Below are 21563 nucleotides of genomic sequence, written 5' to 3'. Positions count from 1 at the left end.
TCTCCTCCCCCCATCGCTTCCCCCCTCAGGACGTCATACATGTCTGTCCCTCTCCTCACTGGCCACTCCTATGTCCCCCATATCTCCTAGACCCCTCAGGACGTAATACATGTCTGTCCCTCTCCTCACTGGCCACTCCTATGTCCCCCATATCTCCTAGACCCCTCAGGACGTAATACATGTCTGTCCCTCTCCTCGCTGACCACGCCCATGGCCCTAGGGACACAGCTCTGCATACAGAAAGGTCAAACTTATCTTTTTTTTTTTCAGGAAAAAGCCAGTTTTAATATAAAAACTATTTGTGTACACTTATCTCTATGGAGCCATGGGGGAGCCAGAAAAAGGGCTCCTGATGACAGGTTCCCTTCAAGAATAAGAACTTCTACTCCAATAATAGAATACGTTACAGACGTCACATACACTGAAAACTGACCAGCTATGAACTGAGAAGGAAATAATAATAATACTTTTATTTATTGGCTATTATTTATAATATAAGCCTCCATGCACATGTCTGCAAATGGTGGCCATTGATGGTGCATGGTCGGCCACAGCGCAAAAGATAGGGCAGGTCTTATTTCTGCCCGGCTTTGTGGATGCTCACCTCACTATGGAGTTGGAAGGTGCACATGGAGTTTTATGTCTGATTTCTGCTTAGTTTTCACAGATCTTAATGCTCACCTAAGTTTTCATTAAAGCTATCATCTGTGACTATGGGTTAGCTGTGGTGCGTACAGGAAGTCTGAAGTAGTCTGAGACACGACCCTCATAATTGGTTGAGGATGCTGATCTTTACTTACTCTTAAAGCTCTGCCAATCCAGATCGGCTGTGTCTTATAAAACTCAAGTCTATCAGATGCACATCAAGAAATCTGTATTCTAAAGACCAGGTCCTTAAAAAGTAGCCACCCATACTAGAGCCCTGACTCAGCCTGAGGGAGCCGGTCCTCCCGGTGGTGAACCAGAGCTGCTGTTCCCAGGTGTTCTCTCTGCCAGGCGGTGTTTTTTCTGGAATTCTAGGAGGCGGACCCATTCCCCTGGGCGATGTCAGAGCTCAGTAAGGGCAGCTACCTTTTGAGAGTCTCCCTATCTTGACAGAAAATGTTGCGTGACCGAGACGAGGAAATAGACCATGCTGGAAAGGGCTACAGAAGGTTGGATAGAGCTTTCATTACCTCCCAGTTTTACCACAAAACCCCAAACTTACCCAGTTTTTCTATACCCTGAGTATGGACTTGGCAAAATAAATGGGGTGATTCCAGGTCAGAGTGGTGAGACCAGGACGTTTAGGAAGCATTATCTCTCCTCCTGAAGCCAAGTCCAGCAAGGCCTGGTGTCTTGTCATGGTCAAAGCAGAATTTCTGTCTCTCAAAAAGTAGCCGCCCTTCTAGAGCCCTGGTGCAGCATGAGGGGTCTGAGTCTTCCCGGAACTCCAGGAGGGGGGCTACTTTTGAGAGCCTCCTAGTCTTGGCAGAACTTCTGCTGTGACTTGGTTGAAGTACTGGAGCATTCTGGAAAGGGCTCCAGGAAGTCAATCACAGCTTCAATGACCTCCTGGTTTGGACTGCTTTGAGTTTGACCTGATTTTTTTTTAATTTTTTTGAGAAACCATACTATTAGATAACTAATAAATATAAAGAACATTAGCTTTAGTATAGGGTGGACACTATAAAAAAGCCATGTTATGGTATAAATGCACTGGAATTGGGGTAAATTATAAAGTTTAATTGAGACTTGCTCCACTAATCTGTGTCTGCCAGGAGATGCTTTTGTAAATGTATCAAGCCTGCAGTGGTCTCAAAGTAGACAGCGTTAATGGACTCAAGATAAGAAAGGGCACTTGAGAAGGGATCTGCACTTTTCAGGTATTTATGGCATAAGATGACAATAATGTAGGCTTCACGAGATAATACCCCCTTCCCCAGGGCTAATACTTGTATACTGAAGAGGCCTTTATTGTGACCTCTCAGCTTTTATCACCAGCCAGTAACATAGACAATACAAGTTTTTACTGGAGACTTTGGCTAAACGTTTATTACTGTGTAATTTCCTGTGAATTCCCATACACAGCAGCTCAGTGCTAATGGCGGAGCTGTGATTGAGGCTGCGTCATGTTCTGCTGTATTTGTCCTTGTTGATCAGTTTCCTGAGAGACATGATGTAATAACCAGGGTGTGTCAGATAGGTGTGATAAGAATGGAGTAGCCGGCACAAGATATAACAGGACTATTGTTTCATGTAGCGGAGCCATAATTGCCTCATAGGTAAGGAATGTCAGGAGACCGCGGCTTGTAGAGACGTTCATTTTAAGCCTTTCATGTACATAAGTGTCTCTGCAGGTAGAAATGTTGTATGCCAAAGACAAATTGGAAAAACTTAAAGTACTTTTAAAATTGACAAAAGGCAACTTTTCTCTTTTTAAGAATGTAGCCTTTACTGCATGTGCCTCCGACATAAGCTGTATGGTAGAAACGCTGTGGAAAACAATGGTGTCAGTCAGAACGTTTCTATTACATAACTGCAAGCAGATATCTTGAAAATGGAGACAAAATTAATGCATAATGGGGCACATTTACTAAGGGCCTTGCACCAGTTTTCAGTTTTTCTTTGTAGTGAAAACTGCCTGCACAGGTATCTAAGAAGTGTCCGCGCCGCTATTGTGTCGCATCGACCCTTTTGTCGTGCTAGTCTCCATGTGACACAAATTAGGGGGCGTTCCACGGCCCAGTCGGACCGGGCGCCTGATTTAACATGCCAAGTCTGTTGCAAGCCCTATGTCAGTGGTGGCGAACCTATGGCACTGGTGTCAGAGGCGGCACTCGGAACCCTCTCTGTGGGCACCCAGGTCATAACCTTAGAATGAAGTTCACCAGACAGGACTCAAAGAATCTTCCTACAATGATAGGGGAATTTGCCCTCCTCTTTTCAACTGCGTTGGTGTCTTTAGGAGGCTGAACGATTGAAAGTTGTCAAAGAACAAGGAGAAATAAATTACTGCTTAAATTGCTGTGCTGGCACTTTGCAATAAATAAGTGGTTTTTGGTTGTAGTTTGGGCACCCGGTCTCTAAAAGGTTCGCCATCACTGCCCTATGTTAATGGTGCACCACAAAAAAAGTTGGTGAACTCTGTCAGGCCAGTGCAGAGAAGTGCCTGATTCATGATTTCTGGCCCACGTTCTTAATGAATCTGTCGCACCAAGCATAATACACAGGCAGAGCACTTTTAGTGCAGTTTCCTACATTCTTAGTAAATAGTTATATATGATACAAGGACTCCCTGCTTTCACACAAGACCACAGTGCCATATCGTATTATCCTTGTATCATATATATCTATATACTTGTTTTAAAGCCATCAAAGGGCTATGCAGTTCCACAAATATCTGATCCATAATGACCTACATGTATAGCCCGCAGTCTTTGGAGTTTATGTATATAGACATATGTAAATAATATAGTTATGTGCCTATGCTCATCACTTTGAGTTCCCATAGGATTGCATCAGTTTCCAAATCAGTGGACACCATTTCTCCTGTTAAGGGAAGCATAACATAAGGCCTCATGCACATGACATTTGTTTTAGACTGTGATCTAGCTGTATAAACTGCGGCTAACTCACAGCCCTACATCCTTCTACAGGTGGTCCCCTACTTTAGAACACCTGACTTACAGACGATCCCTAGTTACAAACGGACCTCTGGTAATTGGTAATTTACTGAACTTTAACCCCAGGCTACAATAAACAGCTATAACAGTTATTAAAGGCATCTGCAATTAGGCTTTATTGCTAATCCTGGTTCTTTTGACAATCCAACATTTTTTTAAATTCAATTGTCACAGAGACCCAAAATAATTTGTCTGGAGCTACAAATATGAAATAAGTTTCGACTTCCATACAAATTCAACTTAGGTTCTGTAGGTTTGTTCTTATCTTGTACGTAACCCGGGGACTGCCTGTATTGGGCACAATCCCGGTGCATGCACCAATAGCCACCGTGCCTAACTAGCCTGGGAACGTGCCAACTGCCCGCACCATAAAAGATGGGGCAGGTCCGTCTTCCTATGGCCATCGGTGGGGGCACGAAGTCAGATAGGCCACAAGTAACAGGATCCTAGCCCGTTCTGTGCAGCCCAGAAAATGCACACATTCATTTGCCCTCATAGTATACATATAAAAAAATATATAAAGATCTCTGGTAACAGCATTTTGCGATATATGTTACACCAACCTCCTGACCATAAAAAGCAATGGCCTGGAGGTGACTCATTGATCTCTACAGAGAGATTTCTAAAAAATAAGTTCTGATATCATCTATTGCCTGTAGTGCAGGCAACTGTGTTGTCAAAAGAGGAGTTACCTTCTTGTTATATAGTGTCATTTTCTATTTGAATCAATTTGGTGCCCTTTTTATGTGATTATTTTAAAGTGATGGGTCTGTGAGTCTTCCATGGGGTTACCCTCCTTCACTGGCTGATAAATGGAGTCATGGTGTTGTGCATTGCATGAATTCTGGCTGTCTTGTCACTCCACGCATGCATGTTAGAGACACTTCTGATTTTCCTTCTGGTCCCCTTGCATGCAGGAAATAAAACAGATAGGAGGTGCACACAATCGAAGTGCTCTGCCGTTCACTGCCGCCTCCGCTTCCAACACCCCCAAAGTGATCACTGCTCAGTACAACAACCCAGCCGGCCTCTATTCCTCCGACAACATCCAAAACTTCAATAACACATTGGAGACCAAATCTTCTGGTGCCCCAGTGCAAAGTCAAGTGTAAGTATCCTTGTATTGATGCTATTGGACTGTCCGATGTAAAGTATATTTCCTCCAATCTTAATATGGCGTCTATTTTTTTTTATAATGAGGTTAACAATGTGATTTCCTTTTTTGGCAATGTATTGTTGCAGTATGAATTGTGTATAAATGCAGTTAATCCTGACCTTTTCTTCCTATTAATTCCTAAGCTTTCTGCAGATGACTGACGGATGGAAAACTAACCGTATGTTTTTTTCATTTACCAGAGACCTGTCAAATTTCAGCGTGCTTTCAGCATGACTTACCAGCCACTAAAATCTCCAACAGGCTCCATCAGGTGCTTTCTCCTTAAAACAATCTGCTACACGTTTACAATAGGCCAGTCAGCTGCGCTAGATTGATGCCATCTTCTAATGGGCTTGAATAGTCGGAAAAATATAGTTTTTAAAGTTTTTGCCATCTGGGCTATAGACTGAATTTCTAAATATCATAGTCAACCAATGCCCCGTTCTCTTATCTTTTGGGGGAGAGAATCCGCCACTGGGGGTGTATGAGAGCAACTTTCTCCCCTCTTCCCATTTAAGTGTACATTAGTTAAATGGCATCTGTATGGCCCAAAATGCTGAAAGTGTTGGGTAGCTGCTCGGGAAAAAAAATTTGTGTGTGTTGTTAGTTGCAGTGGGATTGTGAAAATGCACTTATATTCCAGGATTGTAGCTGGATTCTGAAGCTCTCTGGTGTGTGATATCTCTTCGCTGAACCCATCACATCACCCCACCTGAGTAACTGTGCTGTAGAATCCAGCTACAATCCTGGAATAAAAATGTATTTTTCAGAGTCCTGCTATTGCTAGCAAAACACACAAAAGCATACACACATCTCCAGAGCTGCTAACACAGTTGACAGCTTTCTTTGGTCAAAATTGCTGTCAGTTTCCCTCTAACCTAGTATAGAGCATATCAGTGCTTGTAGTTGGCACTACTGACATTTCTGTGATACTCCTTTTAAAATATAAAATAATTTTTTTTAGTAATTTTGTACTTTTTGATCATAGCTCATTCAGACTGAATGGCTCCCATAACTCATCTTAACCAGAGGGTTGACTTTATTAAGGGTCTTTAGAAAGGATCTAGAGAAAAATTAATTGCTGTGTCCAACTGTAATCACATTACTAACTTTTTTTTTAAATTTCCTTCCTTCTCTTACCCCGATTGTCTTAAACATCTCTCTGTGTTTGATCTTTAACCGAATACTGAATTTCCAGTCCCGTTTCTCCCTCTGCCATGTTTCAAGCTCCCCTTGCTTCTGTCTATAACCCTCTCAAGTCACGTACTCACCCTGGACCTATACAGAGGAGGCACAGCACCTCTTCTATCCCAAATCAAGTGCGAGTGGTACCCGAAGACTTAAAACAAGCAGCACAGATCTGTCCTAACAGTCCTGTGGAAGTGGATATTCCTGGACTCAAAGTCACCCACAACCAGTTTAACTCCCCATTACAGCTCTATTCCCAGGAAAACATTGTGGATACATTGCAGGGACAGATCTCTTCCATTAACCCAACTTACTCCAGGTAACCTTTGCCTGTGTGCACCATTACCTGGCACCATGCTGTGTGTTGTGGACTGGCAGTGCTTACCTCTCACTATAACACTGTAATACTCGTATCACAGACGACTCTGCTTTTCAGTGTAAATGTCATGTGCTTGTTGTGTCAATGTGCTACCATGCAATGCATATAAAATGTACAACATGTCATTTGTTTTCCCCAAATATGCATGTTTTTAAGCTTTTTTTCTGTTATGTATGATACATTGTTGGTGAATTTCAGGACTCAAGATTCCGTCGTAATCCAATAGGGAAAAGTATAGATTAAGGGCAGAGAAACACAACATGCTTTGCCCATGAATCCATGACAATGCACTAGCTGGATTTCATAGATCAACCACAACGCCAAGGATGGGTGTCAGAGCCAGTGGCGTAACTAGAAGCTGATGGGCCCCAGTGCAAAGACTGTGCCAGGCCCCCGACTATAATGTATGGTTTATAGTAATAGTCTTCTCATATGGGAAAGTGACACCATAAGTGCCCCCTAAACCTCTTGGGCCCGGGTGCAACCGCAACCTCTGCACCCCCTCAAGTTATGCCCCTGTTCAGAGCATTATAGTGATATATGATGCAAGGAGTCCCTTCCACAAATCCGAGCTGCTGTCCTACTGTGTAGAAGCAACTCCATACAGTGGACAAAACTGTGTTCGTTCCGTGAAATTCATTTTATACACAGTCTCGAATATACTAAGTCTCATTAATGAGGAAGGGAAATCCTTATTACCCAAAATAGCAATAACAAATATTGTAACTTTTGACTAATAGAAGCTATCTAGAAAATCCCTGTGTAATGTCCCTGAGGATGGAAACGGATTATGTTTACATCTTAGTATGTCAATTTCTGGTGAAGATTTTCGCAGCAGATTTTAGGTTGAAAATTGAAATCCACAATGATTAGCTCTGTATTTGCCATGACTATAGTAGGTGGATATGCAGTTTTACAACTCCAACACATTTGGACCTTCCCTCATCATTCATGCTCTCAAATATTGGTTTATTGTGTCCAACAGACAGAAAATTGTTCACTATATAGTTACACAGTTAGAGCAATGCACAACCAGAAATATATCCCCAAATTAATGTTTACATGTAATGAGTAACAAGTAAGTAACAAAATCATCAATATGCAAATGTTTAATAAAATGCAGTTTTGTATTTCTACATAAATGTTTTTCACTTCCAGTATACTAGTAATGATCAGTCTGTAAATACCTAAAGGTTTGATGAGATTACAAATCAATCAAAAGCTAATTTTTTAAAAAAAATTTCTTTTCAAAAAATGAAATATCATAGTGGAGACGCTGTGTTTTTAAAAGTTTTTCAGTTCCATAATGTCACACCAGGCACAAACCACTAAGTAGAAGACCCATTTGTAACCAGTTAAATGTAACCTCTGCGAGGCACAAAAACAATATATACAGTATACTAAAACTTTTGATCATCTTTTTTATGTCCGATTCAGTGCAGAGCCACAACAACCAGCCAATGTTCGAGGCATTGAAAAAGATTCTGAGGTTTACAAGATGTTGCAAGAAAATCAGGAGTCAAATGAACCTCCAAGACAATCTGCCTCCTTCTTAGTGTTACAAGATATTTTAGAGACTGATGAAAAAGGTAAGCTGACGCTAAATGACTTGGTTAATAGAAATGGGCCGTCTCAAGACATATGTATATATGTATCTCTCCCCGTGTTACGGCCCTGTGCGCCATGCATTGCAGCGGAGAGGGTAGGGGGTCGCATACATTTGTGTTAATGTAGCCTTATAATTAGCAGCCCATAGCACGGGGACAAGATGTCCGGTGCTCCAGTATGCTAATTACCGTATTTATGCCTCTCGCACCTGTCTCCCATGTTGGGAGAGGGAAGTGACGTCACACAAAAGGCGTGAATTCACTCCTCCTGCAAGATAGATACCGCCCTCTCCCAGCATGGGAGAGGGAGGTGATGTCACGCAGGAGTCGTCAATAATTAGCAGCCCGGAGCGCAGGACATCTTGTCCCCGCGGTCTGGTCTGCTAATTGTAAGTCTTTTTTCCAGGTGATCCTAGCTTGTCAAGATTACAGAAGAACACTACACTGTGTAGTTTTTTGTATTTTGTAATTTTTTTATGTTAAACTTACTGGTAGTTTTCCTTGAACATGATGAAGGCCTCAGAACAGGGACTTTGATAAATATTTAAGCAATATTCCCTAGAATAATTGCCCCATGACAAGAACTTCCTCTCTTCCTAGAAACAGGGGAATATTTAACTGTTTACTGCTACTGATGTGTAACATGCACAGTTGCATAAGCGGCCCATCTAGCTGGTAGGGTGCCCAGTTCTTTACATTGATGCCAGGAGTAATTCCAACCTTCTCTTCTGGAGGGAATGGATGGGATACTAGAAGATCCAGTCTGTTCTAGAACCAAAGCCTGTGGGGATCTTCTGCTCTACGAATTTTAATAATATTTTTACCTTTGAGTATGTGCAAAATAAAATGTTTTAAATTCAATGTATTATACAAAATCAATTAATTCATATAATCATGGGTTGTTTCTTCTTTTGATTCCCTAAATGGCCAGAACTCAACCTATTATAGTCCTACTAAAGGAGATTATCCCCTTCATTTTATCTTCTAATCCCATCAACCATTTTACTCCTCCTGTCCAAATATTCTGATTCAAGGAAACCGGTCATGAGGATTTAAGCCCCAAACCTCCTCCTAGAAGTTATCCAGGACAGGGATCACAATGATGTCCTATACTCTAAGAGACTTGGATCTACCCAGAAAAATAATTTTGAAACTTTACAAATGATCTTTAAGGAGTCATGAGGGTGGAGAAGTCATGTTATATTAAGACATTAGTCCACCCCTGTGACTCCTTTGAATGCTATAGACAAATGACCTACATTCTTCTCCGGCATAAGCTGAATTTACCAACATATAAGACATCATTGTGATCCTGCCACTGACTTGGATAACAAGTTTTTGTTAGATTGTGTACCTTAATCCACAGGTTCCCTTAAAGGTCTATTTACATCTGATTCAATGAATTCTCCCTTCCTAAATTATGAGGATGACTCCAGGTTCTAGGAATACAATGGAAATGCATCATGCTCTCCCTTCAAGCCCTGTACAATGTATTATTCAATTAATTGGCCTTGACTGGAGTTTTCTTTAATGTGAAATATACTGAGATGCAATTGCAGGGACACCCCATGTTTTTCTTATCTCGTACACACCCTTTATATTTTTATAAGTCATTTGAATATAAGGAGAAATACTATTAGTATTTAAATTTACCCATAAATGATAATGAGAGAATATTCTGACATCAATTATCTGTACACACGAGTTCTTTCCAGTTAGGATGTATGTAATAATAGTTACAATGATTTACCGTTCTCTTCTGTTGCCAGATTTTGAGGGCACAGAACTTGTATTCACAGGCCCTGCAGGTGGACACTTTATAGATGCAGGTAGAGGATGTGGAGCAATACTCCATCACATGCTTGTGAAAGCTGCTCACTTCTGTCAGCATGTGCACTATTCCTATGGTTCATTGCATGATGTCTATATAAAGGGAAGACAGTACAGTGTATATGATATGGCAGTGACGAGGTCTGTTTCTCTGTATGACAAATTGCAATATACTTCAGATGTTAAAAAATTGTAATAAAATTAATGAATATTAGAATACTGTCTAAAAACTAACCAGTAAAACAGGCAGGGGCGTAACTACTGCTGTAGCAGCCATAGCAGCCGCTATGGGGCCCGCAGTGTCAGGAGGCCCCGTCATCCGACCTGATGGTGTTTGTATACACTGTATGTGAGCATGTTGCATATGGCACTGTATGTATGTGTATATGCACATGAGTGTATTTATATGTGTGAGTATACTAATATGTATATTTTTTTAAGTGGGAAGGGGGCCCCATGCAGTAGCCTGCTAGGGGGCCCTATCTCTCCTAGTTACGCCACTGAAAACAGGCAATATCAAATTAAAGGTAGTGTCTACCTTTTTATGTTTAGCAAAATATAGGCAGTCCCCGACTTTAGGACACCCAACTTACAGACAGACCGCTCTGCCTACCTCTGGTGAAGCTCTCTGGATGCTATTACTTCAGTGCCAGGCTGCTATGATCAGTTGTGATCAGGTGTGATCAGGTGTCTGTAATGAGGTTTTATTGATAATGACATGATGACAGCACAAAATTTTGAAAATCCAATTGTCACAGGGACAAAAAAAAAAATTGTCTGGAGTTACAATTGTGAAATAATTGTATTTTTTTTTTTTTTACAAACTTTTATGCAAGTCAGAAGTAGCCACCAGTTACATACAAACCTAAAGAAGCCAGAGGACTGCCTGTGATTTATATTGTTTGTGTAACGAAAAGTTATATAATTTTAAAAAAATATTTGCTGTATCCAATCCTCAGTCATTCAGCATGGTCATGTGATGTCACACAGGTGCGCGGCGCGTGGGAACACACATCTCTGATTACTTTGTGATACTAACGAGACATGCACCTGTGTGATATCACATGACCAGGGGCTGATTTATATCCAATAAAAGTAAACAATGAATCCTCCTATAGAATGACAGCAAGTGTGTAACTTTTTTTTTAACACAAACAATATCTATCTATATACAGACTGTCCCCTACTTAACACCTGACTTACAGACGACCCCTAGTTACAAACGGACCTCTGGATGTTGGTAATTTACTGTACTTTAGCCTTAGGCTGTAATAAACATCTGTAACAGTTACCAAAGGTGTCTGTAATGAAGCTTTATTGTTAATCCTGGTTATGACAAACCAACATTTTTAAAATCCAATTGTCACAGAAGACCAAAAAAATTTTAACTGGGGTTACAATGATAAAGTATACAGTTCCGACATACAAACTCAACTTAAGCACAAACCTGCAGAACCTATCTTGTATGTAACCCGGGGACTGCCTGTACATACACACAGCAATTATTTGCTGAAAGTGGACACCACCTTTAAGTTTGCTGAAACAATAAGCATATTGCTTATTGTTTCTGTGGTCTTGGTCACTGCTACCCTAATATATACTGTCTTCTACAACTTCTTCAATCACAATTCAAAAGCATTGCCGACAGATTTCACTTGTTAAAATGCAAATCTATTGCTGCTATTGTGCACCTATGGGTTAACTATATTCTTTTCATTGCTGGAACAGGAGAGAAACCTTCTGGCTTCCGTAGTGTAAGACCACCTACCACCAAAGTGGCGGCCTCAGTCGGTAGTGGCCAGAAACTGCCAATATGTGATCACTGCGGGAATGGGATTGTGTAAGTACAGTCTGAGTTTATCAATAACTAATCATGTCTTACTATGTTGTCCTCATAATTAGGGCACAGGTTTCTCACTGCAATACTTATCCAAAGTTAAAAGCACAACAGTCATTGCAGTCATGTACAATACCCTAGAAGTTGTACACTACCCTTTTATTAGCTTATCCGTTTGCCTGATTATTCCATCACTCCAGCCAGTCAGCCTATCTCTGACTTATCCTCTTGTTTTTTTTCACATGTATTGGGTTTCAAAATGCACCGTAAATGTGGAGATTTGCCTAATTACATTACTGTTAAAATTTGTGTTTACAAAAGTGTTGACTTTATGTTAATGTGTATGTTAAAGGACATCTACCACCAGGATGAAGGATTGTAAACCAAGCACACTGACATACTGGTGTGCGCCCCCTCTGACAAAATCTGCTCTTTTATTAAAGGTCATACAAAGCTAAAAAAAGAGTGGATCCTTTCAGAGGGGTCACACACCGGTATGTCAGTGTGCTTGATTTACAATCCTTTATTCTGGTGGTAGATGACCTTTAACACATTGGGGATCATTTACTAAGGGCCCGATTCGCGTTTTCCCGACATGTTATCGACAATATTTCCGATTTGCGCCGATTTCCCCAGAATTGCCCCGGGATTTTCGTTTCGTGGCCGAACAAAAACCCGACGGATTCGGAAAAACCGCTGCATTTAAAAAAAATATATAATCTGTCGCGGAGCTTGCACTTACCTTCACTCAGCCCGGCTCGGTGAACTCCAGTGCGTTCCGATGCTTATCAGCGCAGCAGCGCCACCTGGTGGACGGCGGAGAAACTACCTTAATAAATCCCGGCCGGACCCGAATCCACCGCAGAGAACGCGCCGTTGGATCGCGATTGGACCGGGTAAGTAAATCTGCCCCATTATGTTAAAACACTGTTTTGTAAAAGGAAATGTTAATAAAATGCTAATGTTAACACATGCATTAACATAAAGTCAACGCTGTGTTTACATTGCGTTTTGAAACACCAAACAAACAAGAGCTGAGAAGATTTGCCTAATTACATTGCTTTTTGTAAAAAGAAACATTAAAGTGTGAACGCTACTTTAGAGGGGTTGCCTGGAGGTTTAAAACACAGCTGATTTCTTCCAAAAACACCCCACCCGACCATGGTTTGTGCTGGTATTTCAGCTCAGCTGTATTGAGATGAATGGGGTTAAACCCCATTTAACCCCTGCATTACCACACACTACTTTTCCTCTCCTGACCATGGGTACTTTTTAGAACCTCTCTTTTAAACTCTAAGGTGTAATTAACAGCTGACACCCCAGTGTAACAGCAGGACCGTGGCATTTAACCTGCTGACCAGGGGTCTTTCCCCCTTGCTTGGTCTTTTGGGGGGCATCGATCTGTAACTCTGTACTCCCCTTTCAGATGGCCACCGCAGGTCCTCTTCTATCTTTCACTCCTACTCTGTCTTCAAGTTGCTGACATCATAGTGTGTGCTGATGGCGGTGTACACACTATGATGTCAGCAAGCGGAAAAAGTCATGGTTTGTGGGATGACTGAAGACAGAAGAGGACCTTCAGGGGGGCATCGGAAAGGTGAGTTGTTGTTTTTTCATAGACTCGAGTATAAGCGTAGTGAGTTTTACTCGAGTATACAAGGCAAGTCATTATTGAACCCACACAATGAAAGTCATTAAAAAAAACCTGTTAAAAACCCACCAAAAATTATTTTTACCTATTTCATCCCACAAAAAAAAGGCAATAAAAAGTGATAAAATTTCCCACCAATGGAAAAACTAAAATTTTATAGCCTACAAAAGGGCGGCAATAGGGAAACTAAAATCTACTAAGTTCTATTGGACAAAACTGGCAGCAGCAGGGCCCTCCTTCTCTTCCGCGCCTCGCAGAATTACTATGACGATCTCAGGGGCTTAACAATCTTCCTAAACGCAATTTCTGATAGTTTGAGGGGTGCAGATTTGAAAATGGGTTGATATATATTTCATATTTCAAATTTCATTAAAAACAATAATGATTCCCAAAAAAGTCAATTCTGAAATCTCCTAGAAAATACAGAAAACTGATGTTTCATTTGGAAGCTGCGAGACATCAAAATAAATTATGAAAACATAAAGCAGACATAAGAGAAATGTTATTCAGCAACTTATTCAGGTGGTAAAACTATCTGCCTGAAAACAAAATAATTTCGAAGTGTTCGAAAGTTATAACCATATAAAGCGACACATCAGAATGCAAAAATATAATGGGGGTGAGCCTTAAGCAGGGGTGTACCTAGCCTGTCTGCTGCCTGAGGCGAGCCATTGAGAGGCACCCCCCCCCCCCCGCCCATATATGTAATATATCAGGGAGTGTCAGGACCAGATCCATCATATTGGTTTGGTGTAAAAATAAAGCAATGCAAAATGCATACAGCGTGTCGCATAGTATAAAATGCATACAGCGTACCGCCATGTAGTATAAAATGCATACAGCGTGCCACCATGTAGTATAAAATGCATACAGCGTGCCACCATGTAGTATAAAATGCATACAGCGTGCCACCATGTAGTATAAAATGCATACAGCATATCGCCATGTAGTATAAAATGCATACAGCATACCGCCATGTAGTATAAAATGCATACAGCGTGCCGCCATGTAGTATAAAATGGATACAGCATACCGCCATTTAGTATAAAATGCATACAGCATACCACCATGTAGTATAAAATGGATACAGCGTACCGCCATTTAGTATAAAATGCATACAGCATACCACCATGTAGTATAAAATAGACACAGAGTACCACCAAGTAGTATAAAATGCATACAGAGTACCACCACGTAGAACAAAATAGAAGCCCTGATAAATATCACAAATGCTGCATATATACACATATAAAAACAGTAGATACAGCACATATACACACACACATATATATATATATATATATATATATATAATTTATACACAGATATATACATTTATACACAGATACACATATATACACACATACATACACACATATATACACATACACACATATACACATACACACATATATACACAGATACACAACTACAGACATATATACACAAATACAGACATATATACACAAATACACATATATACACACATATACATATATACACAGATAAACACATATATACATACATATATACATAGATATACACACATATACACATATATATACACACATATATACATGCAAAGATAAATTTACTTTACCTCGCTGTTGTGTTCTTGTGTTCGGCGCCCAGTCCTGCAGCAGTGGTGTCGCGGTGGGGAAGCCGGGAGCGGGAGGACTCGATAGCCGGTCCGGTGAAGGGGGGGTGCTAGGGAGCACGGAGCTTGAGTGGGGGCCGTCGGAGCAGGGAGCCGAGAGCCTGGAGTGGGGGGGGGGGGGGACAGGAGCGGAGCCGGGCTGACACGGGAGCGGAGCGGGGGCTGACAAGGGAGTGGAGCGGGGGCTGACAAGGGAGCGGAGCGGGGGCTGACAAGGGAGCGGGGCTGACACGGGAGGGGAGTGGAGCTGACACGGGAGCGGAGCAGGGCTGACACGGGAGCGGAGGTATGCGGGTAATGGGAGGCGGGAGCACATTGTCGGCTGGGAGAACGGTGTCCCCGGCTGGAAAGTGGCGCTGGCCGGCCGGCATGCGGGAGTTTGATGCAGGCCGGCAGGGGGGGCGGAACATCAGTGCCTGCGGGGGTGGGCGCAAGGTGGCGGCGGTGGGCGGGTGCAAGGTGCCAGCAGCATCGGAGAGAAAGGTGCCGGACTGAGGGCTGCAACGCGGTCCCGTCCGGCGTGTGGAGCACGGTGCCGCCCCCTTGTTGAGCAGGAGGCGCTCCGCCTGAGGCGAGATGCTCAACTCACCTCATGGCAGGTGCGGCCCTGGCCTTAAGCTATAAAATGGCTGCGCCCTGAAGGGGTTAAAGGTCTCCACTGCTTGGTGCTACCGATTCTCTAGTCCCACAGTCACATATCAATGCTCTGACTATCCTCCTCAATGCGTCGGCACATCAGAAGATAATTTCAGGAGATCAGGTCCCGTGTCATCACAAACCAGGCTCGGCAGTAGCACCCGGGATCTGAAAAACTGAGATCCCGGCTGTTTAACGCTTGACCCATTAAATAATAATCCCATAAGAGAAAATATGATTAATTATATTCCATATAACAGGGCAGGTCACCTGTACAAGAACCTCCTAAGATGCTTTCCATAGAGGGAGCAGTATAGAGGAAAGCTGTACACATCCCTGCGCAGTGAGCTCCCTCTACAGGTAGAAAACATGGTTGCACAGTCAGAGATTTAAAAAAAAAATTATTTTTTTTCTGCCTCGCAGGGGAATTTTTGTGAAGATCCGGGACAAGCCTCGTCACCCCGAGTGCTACGTGTGCACGGACTGTGGAATGAATCTCAAACAAAAGGGGCATTTCTTTGTGGAAGATAAGATGTACTGTGAAAAGCATGCCCGGGAGCGTATGACCCCGCCTGAAGGATATGACGTGGTTACAGTATTCCCAAAATAAACCTGCCGTCTCCAGCGCTGATGAGCGAAATTTTGTAGCCTGTTTCAATGCTAAACATGAATGTCTGCAGTAAAGCTTCTTAAGAAAATTAGTACAGTATCTTGGGAGAGGGAGGGGGATGTGGAAATTTTTACACGATTTTCATTTCAAACCAACATCTATGATGTTTTTTTCATCTTTGCTTTTGTTGATATTCAATACAGAAAATCTTTATTACAGACTTGTGTCTATTGTTACATAACTGTACAGAGGTGCCTTGGTGGAGTGAAACAGGGGTGTTATATACATACTGCGTATTATATACAGGATAGAGAAATAGTTACAAGTGTGATTCTTGTTAAAGGGAACCTGTCACCAGGAGACCCATTTTTAGCACTCCCCCAGTCCCCACAGAGCATAGTACATACACTGCCAAAGTCTTTTTGTATAAAAAATTGGTTTTACATAAAAAAAAGTTATGTTATATTGTACCTTTCATTAGCATCTGCTGTGTGACTAGGCAGTTGCCAAATGGGAGGGGCTGGAAAGGAGCAGTCCCCCCCCCACCCTTGGGGAACAGCTCCTCCATGTGACCTTTTCAAATATATGAAAACACCCATCAGTTGGCTTAGCGACGCCCCCTGCTCCTCTACAGCCAATCCTGAGTGTGGGGAGTTATTCATATATTTGAAAAGGTCACATGTTTCCCAAGGGAGGGGGGGGGGGGTGGACTGAAAAAAAAAAAGTGAAAATGATAGCCACTAGAAAAACCGTCTTAAGAGTTAACCTCTGAAATGTCCTCAATAGGTTTAGAAGGTTCTCTAATAAGGAAATTAACTCCTTCAAGCTCTACGCAATACATGTACGGTGCCGATGCTGTATGAAGAGGGATCATAGGGTGAACCCTGGAAGACATTTACAGAAAAGGCGACAATACCCCTTTTTCTATAGCCCCCACACACCTATTAAGTATCCTTGTCTTTGGGCTTTTCACAGTTAGGAAAAATATACATACCACATATACGCAAGTGTAAACAGAGGTACCCAATTTTACAACATGCCCAGCAGCAGCCTCCTCACCATTAATGAAATGTCCACAACAGAGCCCTCCAATCGGATAATAATAATCGGATGCCTCCAGAAGGGCTCCCCCCATATATGTCCACAGCGGAGGCCCCATAAAAAAATGAAACTTCCCTCCGGCACTCTTCACCCCGCAACTCCAACTTCTTCTGATTTCCGGCAGAGGCACGTCTATATTCTCTGCCGTGTCATCAGCCAATGAGACTGTTGCATCACAGCAGATGTGCGCAGCAGAGAGCATAGACATACCATTCTGAAGAAGACAAAAGAAGCCGGGGCCATTGAAGAGTGCTGAAGGCAAGTTCAGATTATGACTCCTGTGTGCTGACAATGGGGGACATTTACTATGGCGTTTCCGCCAGTTTTGTGGCGCTCTCACCACATGTTCTGCTCTCAGACCTATTTATTAGCTGTCGGGGACAGAAAAAATGACTTTTTCCGTCTGCTCCGACTCTTCTCCGAAAAGGGGCGTGGCTTTGGCGGAGTGGAAACTCAGACAGAATTAATATGTGTCACAGCCATTTTTGGGCGCTGTAAACTGGCGGAAAGTAGACCAAAAGAAAACTGGTCTAGCAGGGACTGTTGGACACATTTCTGGTGCTTGGGACAGATTTTGGTCCCAGGGACAGAAAATGGGCTCGGGGACAGAAAATGGGCTCGGGGACAGAAATGTCTCTGCACAGCTCTACAATATTAAATGTGTATCTTCTTTCCGAGAGCAGGTCGGTAACAAAGCCAATGCAGACACCGACACTCTAAGTAAATGTCCCCCAATGTGCTTAGGTTATCAGGGTACAGGTTTATATACAAACATTGTACTAGTATCTAACACAAAGGTGAGACAGATCAGAGATTAGATCCAAGAGATGCATATTACACACAATGACACAAACAGCTGTGCTCTATCATACTATACCCCTCCCTGAATAAAGAACTTATCTGCTCGTAGTTCTCTGGCTGCTGGCAGGGAGTCAGTGTATCAATGCGAGTTCATCCTGGAATGACAAGAGAAAGAAAAGCTCAACTCTTCACAGCCTCAGGCAAGATAGCTGCCAACTCAGAAGATCCAGGATCAGAAACCAGAGGCAACTAAAAATTGTTTACACCAGGATTGATAGACATGTTGGAAATATATCTGAAACTCAACATTGAATTAGAGAATATTATTTTGTTATCCTAAGTATATTTAAGAAACTTCTATTTGTGGGAATACCCCTTACCAGCCCCCTTAACACCAAGTATGACCTACAAGAAGTCTAGAATTGATATACTGGTTTGGCTTAATCCCACATCAGGTTTAGACTTCTTGTAGGACATACTTGTTTCCCTAGGATAGCATCTACACTAGTCTCCACACGCCATTAAGGTGGCCTTAATTGCCAATCCCTCCATAAGGAGAACACCTACCATCTGCCCAAAAACAGAGGAGGAGGAACAGATGAAAGATAATTTAAGAAGGAAGAAAGTTAAGGCCCACTTACTCCCTGAAATCCTCTTCTATTCCTGGATAAAAGCAGAGAACCTGCCCCACCCTGGATGTCAGCAAATCAAACCAGCAATGATGCCAGAAGTCAGATGGTTGGTTTAACAAAGCCCCTTGTTCTCCTAAAAGATTTTCCAACCACTGCCCTATGTCTCTATAGTTTGGAATAAAATATATAAAAAAAAAAAATGGAGAAAGGAAAGTTTGTATTTTCCTATCTGGCTCCACTCTTGACAGGGTACTGGAAAAAGCAAACAAAGTTCCCTTCACAGGGAATACTAAAGTCATGGCCAAAAGTTTTGAGAATGACACAAATGTTAATTTTAACAAAAACTACTGCATCAGGTTTTATAATGGAAATTTACATATACTCCAGAATGTTATAAAGAGTGAACAGCAATTAATTGCAAAGTCAATATTTGCCTAGAAATTGAACTTTCCCTCCAAAACACATTTCAACTTCATTGCAGGCGCCTTAAAAGGAGCAGCTAACATTGTTTCAGTGATGTCTCCATTAACACAGGTGCGGGTGGTGATGGAGGACAGGGCTGGAGATCAATCTGTCATGATTAAGTAAGAATCACACCACTGAACACTTTAAAAGGAGGCTGGTGCTTGGCATCATTGTTTCTCTTCAGTTAACCATGGTTATCTCTAAAGACACACGTGCAGTCATCATTGCATTGCACAAAAATGGCCTAATAGGGAAGAGTTTCGCAGCTAGAAAGATTGCACCTCAGTCACCAATCTATCACATCATCAAGGAATTCAAGGAGAGAGGTTCCATTGGTTGCCAAAAAGGACCAGCAAGCGCCAGGATAGTCTCTTAAAAGTGTTTCAGCTTCGGGATTGGGCTACAAGCAGTGCAGAGCTTGCTCAGGAATGGCAACAGGCAGGTGTGAGAGCATCTGCACGCACTGTGAGACTGCCGAGACTCTTGGAGCAAGACCTGGTGTCAAGGAGGGCAGCAAAGAAGCCACTGTCTCTGTTTTTTCTGGAGAGAAGACTGATATTCTGCAAAAGGTACAGGAAGTGGATTGCTGAGGACTGGGGTAAAGTCATTTTCTCTGACGAATCCCTTTTCAGATATTTGGAACATCTGGGAAACCGCTTGTTTGGCGAAGACAAGGTGAGTGATACCACCAGTCTTCTCTCATGCCAACTGTAAAGCATCCTGCAACCATTCATGTGTAGGGCAACTTCTCCCAACCGTCCAAGGGCAACTTCTCCCAGAGCAGTTTGGTGATCAACAATGCCTTTTCCAGCATGATGGAGACCCTTGCCATAAAGCAAAGGTGATAACCAAATGGCTCAGGGAACAAAACAGAGATTTTGGGTCCATGGCCTAAAAAACTCCCCAGATCTCAATCCCATTTAAAACTTGTAGTCAATCATTAAGAGACAAGCAAGAAGTTGTGATAAAATGCGAGCATTTGTGCAACAATGGATGGCTATCAGTCAGGATTTGGTCCAGAACTTGAATGAGAGCTGCCAGGGAAAAATGCAGCGGTCCTGAAGAAGAAGGGGCAACACTGCAAATATTGACTTGCTGCAGTAACTCATTCTGTCAATAAAAGCTTTTGTTACTCATAAAATGATTGCACTTGCATTTCTCTACGTGATAAAAACATAGAGGGCAACAGATCATGTGAAAAATATAATATTTGTGTCATTCGCAAAACATTTGGCCATCACTGTACACAGCTGGTTGGTCTAGGTCAAGTCCCAATTCCAGCTTGTAAGCCATTGTGCTCTTCTATCAAGTGTTTGAAAATGCTGACAACCTACCTAATAATCTTAGCGACCCTCCTGAAGAAACAGCTAAAAGCAGACATTACTTCATCTCAGAAGACCTCTGCATAACAGTGGCTCATGGTATTCAGTTATTTACTTTCTCCTCTAGCTGCACAAGCCACATTAATAATGATCTGGAACTTAAGAATTAGCAATTACCTATAAAAAGGTAGATCGGGTTGTAGGTGGATCAATGGGACGTGAGGATAGCCCTTTTAAGGGCTAATCCTCACGTCCCCACACTTTTTTGTTAACTTTTATTAAACTTTTATGCAAATTTACTTATGCGGCTACTGGGGCGTGGAGTAGCCGCATCTGAGGTTACATGAGGCGGCTACTCCGCGCCCTCGTCCGGCGATCCTGCCGTCTGCGCATGTGCAGAAGAGCAGGCCTGCGCCTGTTTCGGAGCAGTGACCGCGCAGTCGCGGGCCTGCTCTTCTGCGCATGCGCACACGGCAGGATCGCTGGACGAGGGCGCGCAGCTACGCGCCGAAGATGGTGAGTAGGAGGGGAAAAGAGGCTACCGGGGCGTGGAGTAGCCGCCTCGTGTAACCTCAGATGCGGCTACTCCACGCCCCAGTAGCCATATAAGTAAATTTGCATAAAAGTCTAATAAAAGTTAACAAAAAAGTGTGGGGATGTGAGGATTAGACCTTAAAAGGGCTATCCTCACGTCCCATTGATCCACCTACCACCCGATCTACCTTTATAGGTAGATTTGTGGTGGTAGGTTCCCTTTAAATGCTGCCCATGAGGATTCACATGAGCAATGAAAACTTTCTGCCCGCTTATCCATAGGGTCCCTAAGGACTTTAGTCCTTGAATGGCAAGGAAGACTTTCTACAAGGGGTCTCTTCCCTCTAGAATACAATATACATAAGATGCCATCAGAACCAATTTATTTGAGCCAGGTTAATGCCATACTCACCACCATAAAGGAACCAACAATCATACCATAGTAGGGTCCCTAACCAAATCAAAAGACTCTTCCCCTTCATCTAAACTCAG

At 42.5% G+C, this 21563-nt stretch overlaps 1 protein-coding gene across 4 annotated transcripts in view; it reads left to right on the top strand.

Moving 5' to 3' along the window:
- PDLIM1 (PDZ and LIM domain 1) overlaps window positions 1-16294 on the top strand; it is a 42674-nt gene extending 26380 nt beyond the window's left edge. Inside the window, exons 4-9 of one of the 4 annotated variants that reach the window (XM_072131053.1) lie at window positions 5022-5092; window positions 6020-6328; window positions 7826-7977; window positions 9765-9824; window positions 11554-11665; window positions 16030-16294. In XM_072131053.1, coding sequence (XP_071987154.1) covers window positions 5022-5092; window positions 6020-6328; window positions 7826-7977; window positions 9765-9824; window positions 11554-11665; window positions 16030-16216 — 891 coding nt within the window. In that variant the 3' untranslated portion in view covers window positions 16217-16294. Of the gene's footprint in view, window positions 1-4582; window positions 4774-5021; window positions 5093-6019; window positions 6329-7825; window positions 7978-9764; window positions 9825-11553; window positions 11666-16029 lie in introns of all 4 variants that reach the window. The other 3 variants (XM_072131054.1, XM_072131055.1, XM_072131056.1) reach the window with 3 other exon arrangements.
- Window positions 16295-21563: the final 5269 nt, after the last annotated feature.

This window comes from Engystomops pustulosus, chromosome 11 (genome assembly GCF_040894005.1).
Source record: "Engystomops pustulosus chromosome 11, aEngPut4.maternal, whole genome shotgun sequence".
Taxonomy (NCBI): domain Eukaryota; kingdom Metazoa; phylum Chordata; class Amphibia; order Anura; family Leptodactylidae; genus Engystomops; species Engystomops pustulosus.
This window is presented reverse-complemented; position numbering and strand designations above follow the sequence as displayed.